A 21,367-nucleotide genomic window follows, 5' to 3' on the forward strand; every position below is an offset into this window, starting at 1 on the left:
GGTCTAGGCCCGGAGGGGTAGAGTATGCCAGTGAGGAGCCCAGGTTCTGAAAAACGATTTGAAGTAATCAAGAAAGCAGCGTTCAACAGCGGTACTGGAATGATGTTTGAGTAAAATTAACCCAAAAGGCCTTGCTTCCAAGATTTCTTTGAGGTGCAGAACTGGGTTGGAATCCAGTCCTGATATTAATCAGCTTGCTCTTGGGAAAGGGAAGTTAACACCGACTTTCCAAGAGGGAAGCTCACAGGTTAACTGTGTCAGAATCTTCATGGTGCCATCCTGGGTTTTCTGACTGGTTGATGAGAACCAATTATTTGCATTTCTAATTAGTTCCCAGGCGATCTTTGCCGCTGGTCAGGGGACACTTTGAAACCACTGTTCTAGGAGGTCAAGAATTTAAAGTGAAAACACTTGGCACAGTTTCTGACACAGGCAAGTGAACGCCAACATGGTCCCTGTTTCTAGCTGGCAGAGATCTCCTCCTAGCAGCCCCGTCGCTCCACTAACTCAAGTCTGGGAGCCTCGCGGGTAGCGCCCTGTTCCAGCTAGGGGGCGTGGCACCAGGGGCCGGCCGCCTGTCACGTCGCTTATTGAGTCGTGAGGGCAGGCGAGCGAGCGCACCGCTGCGCGCCTGCGTGAGGGAGCGAGGGGGCGTGGTCCCGGCCTCCGGGCCGGAAGCGGGAGATTGCAAGGGCGGGCCGACTGGCATTCCCCTTTCCGGCAGGTCCCCATGGAGGCGCTGGGGAAGCTGAAGCAGTTCGATGCCTACCCCAAGACTCTGGAGGACTTCCGGGTCAAGACCTGCGGGGGCGCCACGGGTAGGCCTCGGCGGGGCCGGGGTTGCGGGGAGGGGGTGTCTCAGAGCTCGGCCCGGACGCCTGGACCCTGACCGGCCCGCTACAGTCTGAGGGAGTAGAAGAGAGGCCATTCTGACCCTCGCTTCCCGCCCTGCAGTGACCATCGTCAGTGGCCTCCTCATGCTCCTACTATTCCTGTCCGAGCTGCAATATTACCTCACCACGGAGGTAAGGGGCGGGGCCTAGGGCAGGGGCGGGGCGCCCTAGGGGCAGGGCCGCGAGTGGGAGTGGGGAAGAGGAGGCTGGGGGCCGGATCTTACAGAGGTAGCGCTGCCCCAGGTGCATCCTGAGCTCTACGTGGACAAGTCACGGGGAGACAAACTGAAGATCAACATCGATGTTCTCTTCCCACACATGCCCTGTGCCTGTGAGTACATCACCATGGATGGGAGTTGGTAGTCCCAAGTTCCCAGATTCACACCTCCAGCCTTAGGTTCTGGACCCAGGGACAGCCTCCTTTGCCCTTAGCCAAGTTCTGCCACAAGACAAGTTCTTTCCCTCCAAGACCCAGATCACCATGCCTCCTGAGTCCTAGCGCCTTAACTTGAGTTCACACTTCCAGATTTGAGCATTGATGCCATGGATGTGGCGGGGGAACAGCAGCTGGACGTGGAACACAACCTGTTCAAGCAACGACTAGACAAGGATGGCATCCCCGTGAGCTCAGAGGCTGAGCGGCATGGTAACCAGGGGAGGGGGACAGGTCTTAGATCCCAGAGCTGTAAGTACCCAATCCCTACCTTCCAGCAAGTAAGCTGTTGGAGGCACAGTGACATATTAACAGTCAACATCTAGGACAGTCAACTGCCTTGCCTATGGCTCCTCAGCTATTAAGAGTCAGAGTGGAGGGCTGGGAAGGTGGCTCAGTGGTAGAGCGCTTGCCTTGCATGCCTGAGGCCCTGGGTTCCATTCCTCAGCACCACATAAGCAAAAAGAAAAAAGCCGGAAGTGGCGCTGTGGCTCAAGTGGTAGAGCGCTAGCCTTGAGATGAAGAGCTGAGGGACAGCTTCCAGACCCAGAGTTCAGGCCCCATGACCGGACCCCAAAAAAAGAAAAAAAAGTCAGAGTGGACTGAAATCCAGACTTCTAGACTCTGTATGTTCAGTTACTCTGTATGCTTTCTTAATTTGAGTAACAGAAGCTTGAGGATGGGTCTTATATGTCATAGTATTGGTGGAAATTCTTTAGATAACAAACTCTTTTTCACCCCATTGGCTGAAATCAGCCTTTGATGTTTGTCCCCAAGAGTTTAGATTCTCAAATCCAATTGTCTGGGTTCCTAGCTAGCTTTGCCTTTTGCAGTCTGAGCCTCAACTATAAAGCAGAGATTAAAGAACAATACCAATCACTTTGGAATAGAAGGATCAAATGAAATCCATACAGATGATTCCCAGCTTCAGGCTGTTCAATTTAAGAATTTTTGACTTTATGATGGTATGAAAGCACACACATTGTTTTCCTCTTTCAGTTCAGTATTCAGTTACCTAAAGTATTTAAACCTTATCATAAAACAGGTTTTTTTGTTTTTGTGTTTTTTTGTCAGTCATAGGGCTTGAACTCTGGGCCTGGGTGCTGTCCCTCAGCGCTTCAGCTCAAGGCGAACACTCTACCCCTTGAGTCACAGTGCCACTTCCCGTTGGTGGTTCTGGTGGTTTATTGGAGATAACAGTCTCACTTTGCTGCCTGGACTGGCTTTGAACTGAGATCCTCAGATCTCAGCCCCCTAAGTAGCTAGGCATGAGCCACGGGCACCAAGCAAAACAGTCTTTCTATTGGATGATTTTCCCCAACTGTAGGGGCTACTATAAGTATTCTGTGCATGCTTAAAGTAGGGCAGGCTAAGCTATCATGTTCAGTAGGTTAAGCATATTAAATTCTTTTTTTTTTCTTTTTTTTTTTTTGTCAGTAATGGGGCTTGAACTCTTGGCCTGTGCATTGTCCCTCAGCTCTTCAGCTCAAGGCGAGCACTTTACCACTTGAGCCACAGGGATACTTCTGGTTTTCTGTGGAGATAAGAGTCTCACAGACTTTCTTGCCCAAGCTGGCTTTGAACCATGATCCTCAGATCTCAGCCTCCTGAGTAGCTAGGATTACAGGCATGAGCCACTGGCACCCAGCCTTAAGTTCATTTTTGATATGATATTTTACAGTGGTTTATTAATATGTAACACCATTGTACATGGAAGAGTATTTATGTATAAAATATCTGGTACAGGGTGGGTGTTCATTTTTAACTTCTTTTTCATGCTCTTAGTGGTATCCTGTAATAGATGTCTGTTAGCCAGCTTCAGATCAGTCATTATGGGGACAAGGTACATAAACTACAGTGACCGGTAGCCAACGAACACTTAGTGTCCACGGTTACAGTTTTATTTTTTCCTTTTTTCTACACTGGTGTTTGAACTCAGGGCCTCATGTTTATTAGGTAGGTGCCTCCAGCTCTTTTTTGTGCTGGTTATCTTGGAGAAAAACTCTCACTTCATGTCCAGGTACATTCTTGGACTGCAGTATGCTTGTTTTAGGCATCTCATTGTAGTAGGCTATGCTACCACAGGATGACAGACCTGTTCCACCACACCCAGCTTCTTCCGTTGAGATGGAGCATCACAATGTTTTCTTCCTGAGCTGTCCTTGAACCAAGATCCTTCTGCTCTCAGCCTCCCAAATAGCTAGGATTATATCTGTGAGCTACTGGCACCCAGCTGTCACTATTTCTTACTATTGTATTGAAAGACTTAATATGTATATAGAAAAACCTAATGCCTGATCTATAGTATAGTATCTATAGTATAAAATCTAGGTACTATTTTAACTTTGATTATTTCCAACTCATTGGCCAAGACTGCTCACGAACTAAGACTACAGATGTACCACTATCATCTGTCCCCAGCTCATGTTTCTGCCTTCCCCGTAGAACTTGGGAAAGTGGAGGTGACAGTGTTTGATCCAGATTCCCTGGACCCTGATCGCTGTGAGAGCTGCTATGGAGCTGAGTCGGAAGACATCAAGTGAGCCAGGCCCTGGGGGTGGGTAGATGGGTTCTCAAGTGCTGATAGCCAGCCTCAGCCTTGGTCATATTGTGACAGGTGGGGAGAATAGACTAAAAATTTAGAGGACTAGGGTACATGCCCCCATCAGGGATCATGGTGCAAGTGACTAAGGCTTTCTAAGCTAAGCAAGCTCTGCCTGGAAACTGCAAACTAGGGGTGAGGCTAAAGAGGTCCCTGCTCTTCAGCCTAGAGAAATATTCCAGTGGTGTTCTCTAGAGTCCTTCTGCCTTGCATCCTAGTCCCAGTAGTAGCACCTGTCTATATGAAGAAGGACAATTGCGTCCCCCCTTTACTTATATTGTATGTGAAGCTTTGAGGTAGAAGGTCTAGCCCAAATTAATAAACTACAAGATATCGTAACTGTTGTGTTATTTGTTACCCATGCCCTGACCTGAGAGGCTGACACAACAGGTCTGGGTAGGACCTGGAAATACATACTTTAAAACATTTATTTGTAAGGGGAGGATGTTCGGAGTGTGGCCATAATTTGCTTGTACAAGGCCCCTGTGTTTTTTGTTTGTTTGTTTGTTTTTTTGTCAGTCATGGGGGCTGAACTCTGGGCCTGGGCGCTGTCCCTCAGCTCTTCAGCTCAAGGCTAGCACCCTACCACTTGAGCCACAGTGCCACTTCCAGCTTTTTTCTGCTTATGTGGTGCTGAGGAATCGAACTCAGGGCCTCATGCATGCGAGGCAAGCACTCTACCACTGAGCTAACTTCCCAACCCCTGTTTGCATCCCATCACCACACTCACAAAAAATGGTTTTTGTATTTCTTTGGTAGTCAAATACATGTGGCAGAAAATTTGTCATTTTAACCTTATGCAACATTTATGTTTGTATATGGAATGGAAACCCATGTTTTGAGCAGTGCTAATACCTCTGTGGAACATTGAGAACATGTGGTGGTCAGGGATGAGGCTAACAGAGGCTCCATGGCAGACAGAACTGATGGTGCCCTTCCCTCCCTCCCCGCCAGGTGCTGCAACACCTGTGAAGATGTCCGGGAGGCGTATCGCCGTCGAGGCTGGGCCTTCAAAAACCCAGACACTATTGAACAGTGCCGGCGAGAGGGCTTCAGCCAGAAGATGCAAGAGCAGAAGAATGAAGGTTGCCAGGTGTATGGCTTCTTGGAAGTCAACAAGGTACCAGGAAGGACTGAGGCAAGGCAGGGGAACTGGTTGTGCTGGGCTGGAGCTCCCACCATGAACCAAGAGACCACTCAGGCCTTCAAGCGAAGGCAGGACATGGCTGGAGAATGAGAGGACATATCCCCCACAGGTGGCTGGCAACTTCCACTTTGCCCCTGGGAAGAGCTTCCAGCAATCCCATGTGCACGGTGAGTAGTCCCACGTCAGCTGGGGCAGTATAGACCCTAGATGAGCTGGTATGCCTCTAACCTGCCTGACGCTCTTGTCTTTGCCTTCTCTGGGCCAGAAGCTTGGCCCCATCGTTAAGAGTGGACGCTGAAGAGCCAGACTGGCTGGGTTCAGATTTCAAACTTCTGGCTGTGTGACTCCAAGAAAGTTTCTTAATTTTTTTTTTTGAGTTTCAGTTTCCTTCTTTATAAAATGGTGATGATTAACAGTACTTACCTTACATGGAGTTTGTGCAGGTTAAAAAGTATAGCTCAATGGTAGAGTGCCTGCCTAGCACATGTAAGGCCCTGGGTTCAATCCCTAGAACTAACAGAAAGAAAAGAGAAGAGAATAGCACCAAGCCTGGGTTTCGTAGGCACTCGTATCAATGGTAGCTCCCCAAATCAAATTATTTGAGCCAGGGCAGGTGGTATCACAAAATGTTAATATGCTGTCAGAAATTACCATGTAAAGAGAGCAAAGGTGATGTTCCAAAGAGGAAAGAAAAAAAAAAAAATCCCTGGAGTGAAGTTCTTGAGAAGGAGAGAGAAAGAGAGTCTGATGTCAGACATGGAGAAAGACCAGATTCCACAGTCAGAGGAAAGAAGACTCCAGGCACAGGCAGGGAAGTAGCTAGAGCACTAAAAAGCCCGTGAACAGCCTCTTCTAAGCTGTTCTTTTTCTTTGTGATGTAAGTCACAAGGTCACCAGCTGAGGATAAGACGGTAAGGGAAATGTAAGTAGTACTGTGAGAGTGAGAGAGAACATAGACCATGAAGTGGAAATGGGTTGCTAGGCAACCCCAGGGCCTCCCTGGTACCCAGAGCAATGATTGGAAAGTAAGACCCCCTCATCATCAGGGCAGCTGTTTGGGGTGGCTTAGAGTGAGTGACACAGCATTGGGATTACCTCTGTGAGTGTTTCTAGGCACTTATAAAGGCAAGGGAGTCAAAGAAATATGTAAAGAAGTGTTCTAGTGCTAGATCGTGGGCAATAAGATGGTAAAGGCAGAAGTGAGACTGTAGGGGCTTGAGGTGAAAGTGGACACCAATGAGCAAGCAAAAGAAACAATGCACCCTTGGTATGGGGCCAAAGAATCGTTGGGTTTGAGGTACTGGAGAGAAGTGGGAGAAAATTAGTGGTAGTTGAGCATAAGGTACTTGAAGTTACCTGAGGCATGTAGTTATTGTCAAAGTTTAGGGAACCACCCAGCAGAGCTGGTGGCTCAGGTAGGTAGAGGATAAGTCCAAGAAGAAGGGGGATATGTAGGAATTGAGAAACCAGGGAACACTGGAAAACTGGTGGACGTGACTATAGAAATCATGAGGAGCTTCAGGGATGGGCTGTTGCTAAAAACCTTGGGAAAAGGTATGGAAGAATTGTTCCAGGAGTTCTCTGTGGGCTTTTTTTTTTTTTTTTTTTTTTTTTTTTTTGTCGGTCGTGGGGCTTGAACTCTGGGCCTGGGAGCTGTCTCTCAGCTCTTCAGCTCTAGGCGAGCGCTCTACCACTTGAGCTACAGCGCCACTTCCGATTTTCTGGTGGTTTATTGGAGATAGGAGTCTCACGGTCTCTCCTGCCCGGGCTGGCTTTGAACCGCGATCCTCAGATCTCAGCCTCCTGAGTAGCTAGGATTACAGGCGTGAGCCACCAGCACCCGGCTCTGTGGGCTTTCTTGACTAAAACAAGTAAGGACTGTTCTCTGTGAGCTTTGGAGCTGGGACTTTAAGGGAAGATCAAAGGTCATAGATGTGAAAGTGGAAGTAAGGAGCCAAGACCTCCCTTTTGGCCAGAGGGGATGGGTGTGAGAGACCAAGTGGCCAGCTGTGGAGAGTGGAGGGGCTAATCAGAGGTTGAAGACAGGTGTTACCGATGACTGAGATGACTGAGCTGACTGAGCGAGCAGCCCAGTGAGAGGTCAGCTGGGGAGAACAGGAGTCAGAATTACATTGAGGAGCCAGGTGCCAGTGGCTCATGCCTGTAATCCTAGCTACTCAGGAGACTGAGATCTGAGGATCATGGTTCAAAGCCAGCCCAGGCAGGAAAGTCCATGAGACTTATCTCCAAATAGCCACCAGAAAACCGGAAATGGTGCTGTGGCTCAAGTGGTAGAGCACTAGCCTTGAGCTGAAGAGCTGAGGGGCAGCGCCCAGGCCCAGAGTTCAAGCCCCATGACTGACAAAAAAAAAAAAGTATTACATTGAGGATAAGTGAAGCCACGTTGTGAAAAGCCCTGGGAATGAGCAAGGGCTGTGTCAGCCCTGAGCTACTCCAGGTAAAGGAAGCAGGCAGGAAGAGGGGTCCTGTGTGATATCCGTGTTGTCTTCCAGAAAGCCCGTTGAATAGGGAGGGCAGAAGTGGTTCTGGAGGACCCTGTTAGTCCCGAGGAAGCCAAGGGAGAGCCGCTCTCACTGAGACTATGGGAAGGTGTTCAGGGTCAAGCTGTGACTCTGAAACTTGCAGACATTGAGTGAGAGGTATGGCTGAGAAAATAGTAGCCTCTCTGCCTTTCTGCGGGGGCTGTCATCAGGCCATGGACCCCAGAGCAAGGCGTAACCAGTGATCTGCCTGAATTTAGACCTGGGACCGACTTTCTGACATCCTGTTGTGACTAGGGGTATAGTATAATCTTACATGGTAAAATAGAATCTTACATTGCAAAATTGATAAATACTTTCTTCTCTTAGATACTATCAGAGTCTTAGGATAGCTCCTTGTGGACTTGAACATAGACCCAGAAAGAGCAGTGATTTGCCCAAAGTCACACAACTAGGAAAGGGATTCCTGGGCTCTAGGTCTATTGTTCTTACTAGGCCACCAGACTTCTGTCCCTAAGACCTCAAGCAAGGAAGAGTTCCCTTTAGGAGGGAACTAAAGAGAGGCCTGTTGGCTGGGCCAGACCCTGTTGCTGAGGCAAAAATAGTGTGATCCTATGTATCGTGTTCCATAGATCTCATTGTGAACCTCTGAATCTTTGTTCTCTTCCTCCCGTCCCTCTCCTCCCTCCCCCATGCTGCAGTACATGCTGTGGAGAGTAAGTGGTCCTGCCCCCCCAGGAAGGGCAAACCCCTACTTCTGGGGCAGCCTGTCCTAGATGGGGAGAGGTTTGCATGGGTCTGGGATTGGGCCTTCTTGGCCTGGCCTCTAGGTGGCCATAACAAGCACAGGATGTATCTTGGAGGTAGGGTTCCTTGTAGCAGGAGGGGGTTGGGTTTAGCAGACAGGAAGGGCTTGTTGTGGAGCAGTTGATACAGGGTGTCCATGGGATTCCTTTTAGGGAGCTGTGAGAGGAGAATCAGAGAAAGCTTAGATGGCAGTCTTGGGTCTCTCCTTACTTTGGAGTTAAGTGATTTGTCATATCCAGTTAATGTGAGATCAGAATCAGGGTTTTGTTTCCTTAGACACAGGCAGGATTTGGTGGGAACAAAGGCCTGATTTTCCCTGTATATGTCAGCTAAGAAACCGGGTCTGTGTTGAGTTTACATGGACTCAGGCAGGCCCTCTCTGGTTGTCCTTAAGTAGGATCAGGAAATGCCAGGCCGGAGGGTGAGTGGGTTTGGGGGGGGGGGGGGGAAGGGGGATGTTAACGGAGAGCCAGATAGACCTTACTGCAGAGGGAGGAGGGTGGAGGGAAGAAGACGCAGGGTGCCGGGAGACTAGTCCTGCTCCCCATGCTGACCCTTTCTCCCTTTTCTCCTAGTCCATGACTTGCAGAGCTTCGGTCTTGACAATGTATGTACCAGGTGGAAGCCACGGAGGTCAGGTGGGGTTGAGACTGGGCTGCTTCCTTCATTTCTCTGAGGTGGGGTTGCATGTAGATCACTATATACCCAGTCTTGCAGGGGGCCCAGTCTGTGGGTTGGGTGAGAGAAGGTCTTCTGGACTAAGATCAGAGCAGGCTAGGGGATGCAGTTGGACAGGAGCAGCCCCAACAAAGGGAACCTCGGGACAAAGTCTCAAGGAGTGTGGCGCTGGTCTGCCAGGGCAGGTGTGGATGGAGAGGTTGATGGGGCCAGAGCACACAGGACTCAGGCTACACTCAGGAGTCTGGCTTTCCTCTGAAAACAGAGGGAAGTTGTTGGCCTACTTTAACCAAGGGCATGATTTTAATCAGATTAGCATTTTTTTTTTAAAGATTCCTCCAGGGGGCTATGAAGGTAGCTCAGTGGTAGTGCTTGCTTTGCATGCATGAGGCCCTGGGTTCGATTTCTCAGCACCACATAAGCAGAAAAAGCTGAAAGTGGCGCTGTGGCTCAAGTGGTAGACTGCTAGCCTTGAGCTAAAGAGCTGAGGGACAGCGCCCAGGCCAAGTTCAGACCCCATGACCAGCAAAAAAAAAAAAAAAAAAAAGATTCCTCAAGTGGCTGAGTTTGCTATAAAATAGAGCCGGAAAGAAGCAAAAAAGCTGGAGATCAGAGGCCTCTAGCCTAGCCTTCATGACTTTGACCCTCCCAGCAGAGCTAGCACCCGCCATGTAAGTCAGCAGCTGGCCTGTGCAACCAGCAGATGAGCGAAGCCAGTGCCTTAAACCCTGGAGTGTCAAGAGTGTAGACTGTGAGGAATTCACAGGCAGGTTTTCTCCTTAAAGCCATAGCTTCTCACACACGGGACCTCCTGCCTTCATCATTCTTCCTCCACACACGACAAATCCAAGCATCCCTGTCAGCTACTGTAGTAGAGCTTTGCCTGGGTTGGGGACTCAGGCCTCAGGCACTGGCATTGTTTGCAGATCAACATGACTCACTACATCCAGCACCTTTCATTTGGGGAGGACTATCCAGGCATCGTGAACCCCCTGGACCACACCAACGTCACTGCGCCCCAAGGTACCATCTTGGGAGGTAGCCCCTTGCTACCAAAGCCCTGCCTGGCACCTATGCCCAGTGCTGTCTTCTCCCCACAGCCTCCATGATGTTCCAGTACTTTGTGAAGGTGGTACCCACAGTGTACATGAAAGTAGATGGGGAGGTGAGTCTGAGGGAGTGCAACTGTCAGTCTCCTGCCTGGTGCCAAGCACTTGAGGTCCTTCATTTAGTCCCTTCAGCCTGGGGAGTAAATGCTGCTCTTATCCCCATATAATGGAGGAAACATTGAAGTTCAGAGGGTAGGTGATTTACTCTCACAGGCCAAGGTCAAGCCTGGGGTGCTGCCAGTGCGGGGGCAGTCGGGCTGAGCGTTCTGGGCCAGTTCCATTCCTGCTGTGGCCTGTGGAGCAGCCTCTCCAGAGTGGCAGAATGCAGGGGGCTGAGAGTGACAAAGTCAGTCCAGCCTTAGGGTACATTGTAGGGGACCTGCCTCTCATTCCTGGGCCTCCAGTGAGAGCATGCACCAGATGTAGCTGGGATGGGTAAATGGTAAGGAGCTAGTGACTGGAGTGGAAATCAGGATGAAAACAATAGGCCAGGGGACCTGTTACCAAGCTAGCACCTCATTTTCTCCCTTTACACAGTCAGGGTACACCAAGACAAGGGGCAGGAATGGCAGTGCTGGGGAAGGTCGGGTGCCAGATCCTAGACCTAACTCCAGCCCTGGCTCCCTTCCCACTCCAGGTGCTGAGGACTAATCAGTTCTCTGTGACCAGACATGAGAAGGTAGCCAATGGGCTGCTGGGTGACCAGGGCCTTCCTGGAGTCTTTGTGCTGTATGAGCTCTCACCCATGATGGTGAAACTGACAGAGAAGCACAGGTGAGGGGAGGCGTGGGGTGGTGGCGAGGGCTTGTGTCTGTAGGAACAGGACGCCCACTGAGCCCCCCTGCTCCCTCCGCCAGGTCCTTCACCCACTTCCTGACCGGCGTGTGTGCCATCATTGGGGGCATGTTCACAGGTAAGAAGCCCCACGGTACCTGTTTGGAAGTTGGGGAGTGGTGGGAGTCTGAAGCTGGGGTGTTCCAGATTTGGGGTTGGAAAAGAAAGGGGTACCTTGAGAGCTGGTGGAGATGCTGGCCTGGCCAGGAGGCTCAGGAAGTCAAACCAAAGCCCCAAATGGGCCAGTGCCAGCCCTTCTCTCTCCCCCCAGTGGCTGGACTCATCGATTCACTCATCTACCACTCTGCCCGAGCCATCCAGAAGAAAATTGAGCTAGGGAAGACAACGTAGTCATCTTCCCCCTTCCCCCTACCCCCTTTCTCTTCTTTCTCTTTGACCTGTGGTTATATCCTCTACCCTCTTCCACCTGCCCCACCTCCCGCCTCCTCAGTCTACCCCAGCCCAAGGTTGATAAATATGGATTGTGATAGTACTATTGGTCTCTGTGTGATTCTTGGCCAGAACCTAGGCACAGCCACCCATCTTAGCCATGTACTGAAGTCAGTCATGACTGACAAGTCACAGCCCAGCCCTCTGGAAGCCCCCCATGGGCATCCCGTGGCAAATAGGACTCTTTCCACATCAGATTGCTGTCCACTCCACGGTTCTGCCCTCAGTTTCTCCATAGGGACCAGATGGACCCTTCCAAGTGAGCATCCTAGATCCACGGGCTCCCTGGCCGATGGAGTAGCTAACTCCAGTGCCATGTGCAGGGATCCTAGCGCAGTTGTGGTTTGTCACTTCAATAACAGCCACCTCAACTCAGCCCCCTGATGGCATCTTGTTCACTGTCCCTGCCCTGAGCCAAGCCCCAACTTAGCTCTTGGCACAGAGAGAAAAATCCTTGTAGGTCCCTTCAGGCTCCTGAATGGAAGCAAAACTGAAAAATGAGGGAAGATGGAGGTGCCATCATAGAGCAGGGCCAGCACCAGGACCCTGGCTCAGGACCTAACTAGGGCTTCCCATTAAGAGTCCTTTCTGCAGGTTGGCCTTGAACTGCAGTCCTCTAATCCCTGCCTCCTAGGATTACAGGCGTGAACCACCCTGCCTGCCCCTCCTTGGACATGATTTAATCCCCCTTCAGGCATACCAATCTATGGGAGTGGAGAAAAGACAGGACTGGCTACAATGAGCCTTGTGTTTTGTCACCCAGGGACCCTTCTCCTCACCAGTATGCTGAAGTTCCTCTGGGAACCCCTCTCTGTCCGCTCAGCTACAGGACTTGAGAGGAGGGTTGGTCTCCCACCCCAAACTCACCAGAGATGCTCACAGCCTGCACATCCCCCCCTGGCCACAGCAGCCAGGGCAAGCCAAGCCTGTCACCTTGCAGATCCAAGGGGGAGAACCTGCCTACAGACGAGCTTCCCCTGCGGGACAGCACAGCTTGCCAAGTGGCAGAGACAACCACACCCTGTGACAAACTACATCAACCAAACTGCACCTTGCTGGTTTAATTTGGGCTGGGATTTCTGTCGCTGCTGCCGAGTTCTGACACTAGAACTTCCATACAGGTGTGCTTACCCTCAGGGCTGGTGAGGGACATGTTAACTGGTTTATTTCCCAGTTCACATCTAAGAATGTCATGGAATGCCCTAACCGCTTCGGTGGGAGGGCCCCAGCCACTGAGCACTGGCAAGGATAGGAGCAGCAAATGGGCTGTTTGGAGGAAAGAGCCACTGAGTGGCTCTCAGCCTCCCTCCAAGGTCCCAATCTGATTTGAGGGGTGTGAGCAGTCTCCCAGTGTGTTTAGCAACCCCCACCCAACACCTGTAGCAGCCACTCAAGAGCATCTGTGCAGCCAGGCATCGGTGGCTACTCAGGAAGCTGAGATCTGAGGATCACAATTCAAAGCCAGCCCGGGGTGGAAAATCCATGAGATTCCTCTCCAGTTAACCACCAGAAAACCAGAAGTGGCGCTGTGGCTCAAGTGGTAGATCCCTGGCCTTGAGCTGAAGAGCTGAGGGACAGTGCCCAGGCCCAGAGTTCAAACCCCATGACTGTCAAAAAAAAAAAAAATCTCTGCCCTACTCCCTGTTGGAGCTGGTCCTGCAGACATATAATTCATGGTCGTTGGTACTATAGGGTTTATTGAGCACTGAACTCTGGCATAACTATTATTAGGCTGAAGAAATTCAGACAGGGGGGGGGGTGCTGAAAGGGTGCTGAAGGTCAGTCAGAGTCAGAGGATTTGTGGAGAGGGCTAAAGATGGCCTTGCTGATCTGTCCCGGAATGGTGTAGAAGACGAGGAGGAGGAAGATGGTGATGAGCAGCAAGAGGAGCAGCAGCAGCAGGATGTGCCAGTACCGGTACCAGATGAAGAAGATGAAGGTCTTCAGCGGATTCACCAGCCAGTTGAAGGAGGTTTTGGGGCGGCTGTTGGGAGAAGGGAGGAATCAGGGTGATCAGAAGCCTCGAGCCCTCTGGCCCAACAAGGACCAGGCTGCCTGGGCTCCACTCACTTGGGTTTCTCCAGGGGCTCCGGCTCCTTCCGCCCCTTCCCCACTGGCCTTTTCTCTGCCTCTTCCACGGGGAGCAGCTCGAACTCAGCCTCCACCTTCCCCTGGGAAAGAAGAGACACTGCGTCGCTGGGAGCTGAGGCCCGGCCTGGCCAGGCCTGGTGACTGCTGGGCTGCGCTCACTGCTCGCACCATGAGCGCATAGACATGGCCGCCGCTGTCTGTGAATTCCAGGTCCTCTGGGCGCCCCTTCCTTCTCCTCTTCCTCCTCCTCTTCCTGCTGGCCTCACGGGCCTCACGGGCCTCATCCTCCGCCTCCCGCAGCTTCACCACTGGCCACCAGCCCCGCAAGCGGCGGCAGCGGAACAGGTTGCACCTGGGTCCAGCCCCATCACGGGCCAGTTGAATGGAGCAGAGCTCTGGGGTCCGGGACCCCCGTACCATGTCAGGTAACTGCAGCTCCAGGGATCCTGGAAGAGCAGAGCTCACTGTGTTAGGCAAATCCAGGCGGGCCAGGTGGGGGAGAGGCAGCGCACCTGGGCTGAAGTTGGGACACCAAAAGTGAGGATGCCCGGGTCAGGCTAAGGCCACCCACTACCAGACCACAGCCCAGCTGCCAGCACGTGGTCTGCTGCCTGCCAAAGAGGGCCTTGGGCCGGGATCAGACTTCCAAGCCTGCCAAAGAGGGCCTTGGGCTGGGATCAGACTTCCAAACCAAGGCCCAAAGGCTACCACGGGGAGGGTCCCAGGGAGTCTAGGGGGACTTCAGTAGGATCAAATCAGGGATCTTCCTTAAATGTTGATGACTGTGGTCAGGGCTTAATGAGAAAACAAAGGTTCAAGCCTGGAGTCTGAGAGCCCAGGACTTGGAGTTAAAATAGGTGATCCAAGGGTTAAGGAGACAATGAGGTAGTAAGGATAGATACTTGAGGTTGGGAAAGGCCAGGCAGTACCAAGGAAGTCGTTGGCAGAGATGCGGTCATAATCCCAGACCTGCAGGACCAGCACGGCTGGCTGCCGGAACTCAGCCTCCTCCAGGGTGAACGGTCCAGCCTTGCGACGGACGCTCACCTCCCGCTCGGTGGGCAGGTAGTCAAAGCGAAATACAAAGCGCCAGTTGAAGTTCCCCTCCCCAGTCAGGGAGTTGAAGTGGACATCTGTCTCCTGTTTGTCATGCTCCAGCCCCTTCACCCAGCTGGGACCAAGAGGAAGGGGACAAATCAGGGCCCATGGGTGTCAGAGCTGGGACAAATGTAGAACTTGGCTTCTTACCTAGCTCTAGACTTAAATAGAGGCCCGGAGGACAGGGCTCTGGATTTAATCCCATTAGGAGACAGCAGACACCCGTTTGGCCAGCCCCATTTATAGCCCTACCTTTTTACATAAATGTCACTTGACATCTCTCCAGTGAGTGGATTCACATCATCCAGAACTACATCTTCGGTGTTCCAGATGACAACTCTGAGCTCATAGCTGGGGGACAGGTTGGGGGATGGTTAGCAGACTGCAAAGAGGGGTCCTGGGAGGGACTGTGAGAATGGGAAGGACCTGGGCCAGGGCCACTAACATTCACTGATCACTCAGTTTGGGTCTGGCCAGGTAATCAGGATATCTGTGGTTCCATGAAGGGTTAGCCCAGATGACCACTGACCACCCCCAGCTACGGTGAGGGCACCAGGAAGAGTCTCCTGACCCACGCCAGTCCAGTGAGGTTCTCTTTCCCTTATGTTGTGCTGTATGGTGGTCACTCAGGTCTAATGAGGTGAGCTGAAGTTTGGTGGTACAGAAAGTAAGGAGTGAGGGGCTGGGAATGTGGCTTAGTGGTAGAGTGCTTGCTTTGAGCACAGAGAGGTTCAAGGACAGTGCCCAGGCTCTGAGTTCAAGCCCTAGGACCAGTGAAAGAAAGAAGGAGAGAAAGAAGGAAGGAAGGAAGGAAGGAAGGAGAAAGAGTAAGGAGTAAGCAGAGAAAGCCAGTGTTGCAAGGAGAAGTAGGAAGATGGGGGATAAATACATGCAGCCATGGGGGACAGAGAGGCACAACATTCTAGACTCCACCCTCATGTGGCCCTGTCACATGTGGCTGTCACAGAATTGCCTAACGCTGTTTTCCCTGGATATCCATTTTCCTCGCCCAGCATCAATCTCTCTATGTTGTTAACAATATCCTGATTTTCTGCTGATAACCCTCACTAGGGTCACATCATCTATCTATGTGATTCTGGTAAGATAGGATCCTACCTGGCTATAGGCTTGGGGACATCAGCTAGGGCTGGATGATCAGTGCATTACAGCCCCTGAGCACAATAAGAGGTCCAGGGAGCAGCATTTGACCCAAGCTAGTCTAATGAGGAGTGACTCTAGATTTGGCTCTACCTAGGAAAAAGCATATTTTTTGCCTTGTATTGTTTAAAGCCACTACAAAAGTTGGGCATTGGAGTCTCATACCTATAATCCTAACTACCCAGGAGGTTGAGATCTGAGGGTCGCAGTTCAAAGCCAACCCAGGCAGGAAAGTTCATGAGATTCTTTTTTTTTTTTTTTGGGGGGGGGGGTCCGGTCGTGGGGCCTGAACTCTGGGCCTCAAGGCTAGCACTCTACCACTTGAGCCACAGCGCCACTTCCGGCTTTTATCTTTTTGCTTATGTGGTGCTGAGGAATGGAACCCAGGGCCTCAGGCATGCAAGGCAAGCGCTCTACCACTGAGCCACCTTCCCAGCCCCATTCATGAGATTCTTATCTTTGGTGAACCACCAAAAAGCTGGAAGGAGACTGTGGCTCAAAAGGTAGAATGTTGGGGCTGGGAAGTTGGCTCAGTGGTAGAATGCTTGCCTTGCATGCATGAGGCCCTGGGTTCGATTCCTCAGCACCACATAAGCAAAAAGAAAAAAGCCGGAAGTGGCGCTTTGGCTCAAGTGGTAGAGCACTAGCCTTGAGCTGAAGAGCTGAGGGACAGCGCACAGACCCAGAGTTCAGGCCCCACGACCAGATCCCCCCCCCCCAAAAAAAAAAGGTAGAATGTTGGCCTTAAACAAAAAAGTTCAGGCCCTGAGTTCAAGCCCCAAGATTGGCACAAAAAAAAAAAAAAAAAAACTACAGAAGTCTTCCTGAGAGAGGAACTAAGGAAAGCAGAGTCCAGAAATAGATACCATCTGTACAGATTGATAGGCCCAGCCCTGAAGTGTCCAAACAGGGCTCTGCTCATATTAGCTCAGGTGGGAACACTAAAGTGTTTGGATTCTCTGTTTACAAATGACAGATACCTGGCTCACTGGCTTGTGTGGGGCAGAAGGGGCATTTAATGACTCATCTATTACCCATAAGCCTACCTTCAGAAGTTTCTCCTGCTTCAATGGGGGCTTGGATTTCCAGAGAACCCTGGTACACTAGAGCAAGACATGCTCTGCTCCTTGGGAGGCAAGGCTAGAATTCTCTCACCTGATTGGCTGCCGAGGTTTGATGTCAACTGGAGGTGGGGCAGGCACATCGCTGGGGAAGATGTCAATCCACATATGAAGGGATCCCTAGGAGCAGAGGATTAGGCTTGGAGGGTTTTACTAGGGTCCCCACCTCCTTTGACAACCTGTGGCCCAGAGGCTGTGCCTTGCCCCAGATGGATCTTGGGGGAAAAGGATGGAGGAGGAGACTGAAGTAAAGATTCCGGTGTCAACGTCAGGTCAAAGGTTTGTTTGGGTTTGTTTGTTTGTTTGTTTTTTGTCGGTCATGGGGCTTGAACTCTGGTCCTGAGTGCTGTCCCTCAGCTCTTCAGCTCAAAGCTAGCGCTCTACCACTTGAGCTACACAGTGCCACTTCCGGCTTTCTGGTGGTTTATTGGAGATGAGTTTCATAAACTTTCCTGCCAGGGCTGGCTTTGAACCTCAACCCTCAGATCTCAGTCTCCTGAGTAGCTAGGACTACAGGCATACGCCACCGGCACCTGGCTTTTAGGTCGAAGGTTAAGGACAGGTCCCAGAAGTGAAAGAAAATTGAAATTGAAAGACATGAGGTCAAAGGCCCCAAGACATAGGAATGCTGGCAACCTGCAGGTAGAGAGCTACCCAGGCAGAGGTCTTGAGGAAGGGGCATCCTGAGACTCAGACCCACAATCAAAGAGAAATCCCAGGATTCTGAGAGCTTTGAGAGCTCTGGGTACCCCTCACCTGCAGCAGTCCTGGGCTGTGGGGATGGTAGAGGGGCCGTGTTTCTACATGCTCAGGTACCAGCTGGATCCCAAGCCCTGGCATCTCCTGCCAACGCCGCAGCACAAGCAATGCCTGGGCCTCCTCAGAGGCCCCGCTAGCCACCTTGGAACCCACATCACCTGAAACAAAAGGTGTGTGAGATTGGATTCCACACAGTTCCCAACTCCCCTCTCCTCTCTTTACCCCTCTACAGGAACTCTAAGCTGAGGCCACTACACTGGATAAAAGCTTAGAAGGGGAGGGCAAGTCTGCCATACACAAAAAAGGAGATGTGGTTATGTGGTTGCTATTACAACAATTCTGCCAGTGAAGAGCCAGCAGTCATGGACATCAGGACAGTGGAGAGCCTGTAGCTTCTGCTCAGATCCTATTCAAAAACATCACTAGCCATGTTTGAGACAGCAGCTCAATTCTGCTCAATTGTGCTGTTGTCAGAATGCTCAGTGGGGCTGCCCTGTGTCCTGGAAACTTGATTAATTGTGATTCTGAGAGGTCCACTGAAAGATCATTTTCTTCCCAGAACCTTATCAAAGAACCTTATCCTTAACCAAATATGTTCTCTGGCTGCTGCCTTCAGCAGGTTATTTTGGGGAGCACACTACACTGACACCAAGGAATCTCTACCTCCATCTTGTTCCCTTTGATCTGTCCAGAAGAGAGGGGTTGGTACCTGGGGGCAGGGTCTCAGGCGGTGTCAGAAATACTTTGCTGCCCACCTTGACAGCCTGGACTCTGTACTCAGGAGCAGGGAGGCCACACCGCTGGCACAGCCCTGCCAGGATCTGCGAAGGTCGGAAGGCATCCCGCCAGGTATTGTACCCATCCCTGCAGGTAGGAAAGGAAGATGCCTCATCTGGGACCAGTGCGTGGACACAGGTGGGCACAGGGAAATGAAGACCCTTGAAGACAGGAATCCAGTTAAGAACTCCGATGAGAGACAGGTTAGGGGGCTTGGAAGTTGGCTCAGTGGTAGAGCGCTTGCCTTGCATGCCTGAGGCCCTGGGTTCGATTCCTTAGCACCACATAAGAAAAAAAAAAGCCAGAAGTGGCGCTGTGGCTCAAGTGGTAGAGTGCTAGCCTTGAGCTGAAGAGCTGAGGGACAGCGCCCAGGCCCCACAACCGGACCCCCTCCCCCCAAAAAAAAGAGAGACAGATTAGTCCTCAAAGAAATGGTAGAAAATCAAAGGTGCTTCTAGGAAGGTATTAGGATATAATCTCTATTTGGCAAGGAGGCTGAGCAATTTATCCATTACAGGACCTTAACAACTAAGTCCAAATTCTGGCCATTAAATTCAGTAGAGAGGTAGACAGTTTCTCTTCTATGAAAACCTAAGACCTAGGGTCCAGGAGTGGAAATGTGAGCTTGCACGTGCTTGGTCAGAGATTAAGAGCAGTTCCTGAAGACACTGTCAGACTCACATGTCATACTGGGAGGCCAACCCACAATTTGCTCTGTGGTGGCTATAGAATCGGTTCTCCAGATCAATGTGAGTCTCCCCAATGAGGTCATCAGAACCCACGAGGTCGTGATCAAATACAGCCACTGTCAGCTCTGGTTCAGCAGGGAGAGAGATGCTCAACTCCAGGACCCTGACCAAGTGAGAGAGAAACTGAGGACATGGCCCTGCCCTGAGAGGGTGCTGGGGTTTGGGAGTCCACTCCCTCAACATCACCAAGACAGCCACTTGGCGAGAGCACTTAGGCCCAAGGGCTCCCACATCCCCAGCCACCGGGCCCAGCCTCACTCTCCAAAGATGGGGTTGAGCTGCTTGGGGATGTAGCGCTCCTTCGTGTCTTTCCGCTCCTTGCCAGCGCTAACCACAACATAGGGGTCTGCTTTGCCATTGGGGTCAGCAGGAGCCAGGTTTGTAGCCTAGGAGAACAATATGGAGTGAATCTGGAAGAAAGCATCATCACAGCCCTGACCCTTGCTGAACCGCATCTCAGGGTAAGTGTACACAAAGGGCCCGACGGGGTGTCTCACATTGAGAGTGAGCAAGACAACTTTTCTCTTCAAAACTGCCTAGGAAATATGTAAGACAGACAGACAAGTGTAATGAAAAAAACATAAAGAAACCAAATATTTGGAAAGGTAGATCTTTAACATAATAATCTCTCATGATAGACTTTTTTTGTGTGTGTGCCAGTCCTTGGGCTTGAACTCAGGGCCTGAGCACTGTCCCTAATGCTTCTTTTTGCTCAAGGATAGCACTCTACCATTTGAGTCACAGCGTGAATCACTTCTGGCTTTTTCTGTTTATGAATTGAACCAGGGCTTTGTGCATGGTAAGCAAGCACTCTACCACTAAGCCACATTCCTAGCCCTAAAAACACCTGGCATTATTGCTATATTGTACTTCTTTATTATTGTTGTTGGTTGTAGTGCTTGAACTTAGGGCCTGGGCAGTGTCCATGAGCTTTTTTTGTGTTGTCGGTTGTGGGGCTTGAACTCTGGGCCTGGGTACTGTCCCTCAGCTTTTCAGCTCAAGGCAAGTGCTCTACCACTTGAGCCATAGTGCCACTTCCAGTTTTCTGGTGGTTTATTGGAGATAAGAGTCTGATGGACTTTCCTGCCCAGGCTGTCTTTGAACTGTGATCCTCAGATCTCAGCCTCCTGAGTAGCTAGGATTACAGGTGTGAGCCTGGCTGTGCTTTGTTTTTATGAGCTAACATTCATTTAAAAGACAGTTTAATCTGGCATTTCTACATTATTTTTTTGGTCCGGTTGTGGGGCCTGAACTCTGGGCCTGGGTGCTGTCCCTCAGCTCTTCAGCTCAAGGCTAGCACTCTACCTCTTGAGCCACAGCGCCACTTCCAGCTTTTTTCTTTTTGCTTATGTGGTGTTGAGGAATCAAACCCAGGTCCTCAGGCATGCAAGGCAAGCGCTCTACCACTGAGCCACCTTCCCAGCCCCCGGCTTTTTTCTTTTTGCTTATGTGGTCCTGAGGAATTGAACCCAGGGCCTCAGGCATGCAAGGCAAGCGCTCTACCACTGAGCCACCTTCCCAGCCCCCATTTCTACATTTATTATACAAGAAATTTCTCTCAGAACATCTAGCCTATCATATTGCTAGAAACAGGTGAAGAAGACCCCATTACCTAGTCTTAGATTAGGGTAGAACACACATGTCTCTTCAAATGGCCCCTTCTTCAGAATCTCTATGTTTAAACCACATACAAGTAGCCAGGCACAGGTGGCTCATGCCTATAAGTCCTAGCTTCTCAGGTAGCTGAGATCTAAGGTTCACAGTTTAAAGCCAACCTGGGCAGGAAAGTCTGTGAGATTCTTATCTCCAGTTAACCACACTCAAAAAAGCTGAAAGAAGGGTTGGGAAGGTGGCTCAGTGGTAGAGCGCTTGCCTTGCATGCATGAGGCCCTGGGTTCGATTCTTCAGCACCACATAAGCAGAAAAAGCTGGAAGTGGCACTGTGGCTCAAGTGGTAGAGGGCTAACCTTGAGCTGAAGAGCTGAGGGACAGTGCCCAGGCCCAGAATTCAGGCCTACAACCGACAAAAAAAAAAAAAAAAAAAAAAGCTATCCTTGACCAAAAAAGCTAAAGGACAGCACCCAGGCCCTGAATACAAGCCCAAATACCAGCACACACACACACACACACACGCGCGCACGCACGCACGCACGCACGCAC

The 21,367-nt window shown here is 50.9% G+C and overlaps 2 protein-coding genes across 3 annotated transcripts in view; one reads left to right on the forward strand and one right to left on the reverse strand.

The window, feature by feature from the left end:
• Positions 1-616: 616 nt before the first annotated feature.
• On the forward strand, positions 617-11,497 carry Ergic3 (ERGIC and golgi 3). Of its 2 annotated transcripts, XM_070007155.1 has the most exons (14): positions 617-818; positions 955-1,025; positions 1,137-1,224; positions 1,420-1,539; positions 3,772-3,865; positions 4,883-5,048; positions 5,185-5,242; positions 8,278-8,292; positions 8,959-8,990; positions 9,988-10,084; positions 10,162-10,226; positions 10,808-10,944; positions 11,028-11,083; positions 11,276-11,497. In XM_070007155.1, exons 1-14 carry the CDS (start codon positions 731-733, stop codon positions 11,353-11,355), a joined length of 1,167 nt encoding a protein of 388 aa, XP_069863256.1. In that variant the 5' UTR covers positions 617-730; the 3' UTR covers positions 11,356-11,497. The 2 variants fall into 2 exon arrangements, with proteins under 2 accessions (XP_069863256.1, XP_069863257.1); XM_070007156.1 differs by lacking the exon at positions 8,278-8,292.
• Positions 11,498-13,139: 1,642 nt separating this feature from the next.
• Positions 13,140-21,367, reverse strand: part of LOC138817341 (fer-1-like protein 4) — a 28,201-nt gene continuing 19,973 nt past the window's right edge. Inside the window, exons 36-45 of the mRNA XM_070007831.1 lie at positions 19,466-19,593; positions 19,140-19,310; positions 18,391-18,545; positions 17,679-17,839; positions 16,957-17,042; positions 14,896-14,994; positions 14,475-14,716; positions 13,714-13,991; positions 13,525-13,625; positions 13,140-13,438 (exon numbers count right to left, since the gene is read on the reverse strand). Coding sequence (XP_069863932.1) covers positions 13,234-13,438; positions 13,525-13,625; positions 13,714-13,991; positions 14,475-14,716; positions 14,896-14,994; positions 16,957-17,042; positions 17,679-17,839; positions 18,391-18,545; positions 19,140-19,310; positions 19,466-19,593 — 1,626 coding nt within the window. The 3' untranslated portion in view covers positions 13,140-13,233. The remainder of the gene's footprint in view (positions 13,439-13,524; positions 13,626-13,713; positions 13,992-14,474; positions 14,717-14,895; positions 14,995-16,956; positions 17,043-17,678; positions 17,840-18,390; positions 18,546-19,139; positions 19,311-19,465; positions 19,594-21,367) is intronic.

This window comes from Dipodomys merriami, unplaced genomic scaffold, assembly GCF_024711535.1.
Source record: "Dipodomys merriami isolate MVZ:Mamm:240054 unplaced genomic scaffold, mDipMer1.0.p SCAF_7, whole genome shotgun sequence".
NCBI lineage: Eukaryota > Metazoa > Chordata > Mammalia > Rodentia > Heteromyidae > Dipodomys > Dipodomys merriami.

Bases quoted from the DNA above. Each gene is read 5' to 3' on its own strand.
- Ergic3 (XM_070007155.1), top strand. From the start codon at position 731: ATGGAGGCGCTGGGGAAGCTGAAGCAGTTCGATGCCTACCCCAAGACT. The intron at 1,026-1,136 runs GTAAGGGGCGGG...GCGCTGCCCCAG, and splicing joins AATATTACCTCACCACGGAG to GTGCATCCTGAGCTCTACGT. The intron at 11,084-11,275 runs GTAAGAAGCCCC...CTCTCCCCCCAG, and splicing joins CATTGGGGGCATGTTCACAG to TGGCTGGACTCATCGATTCA.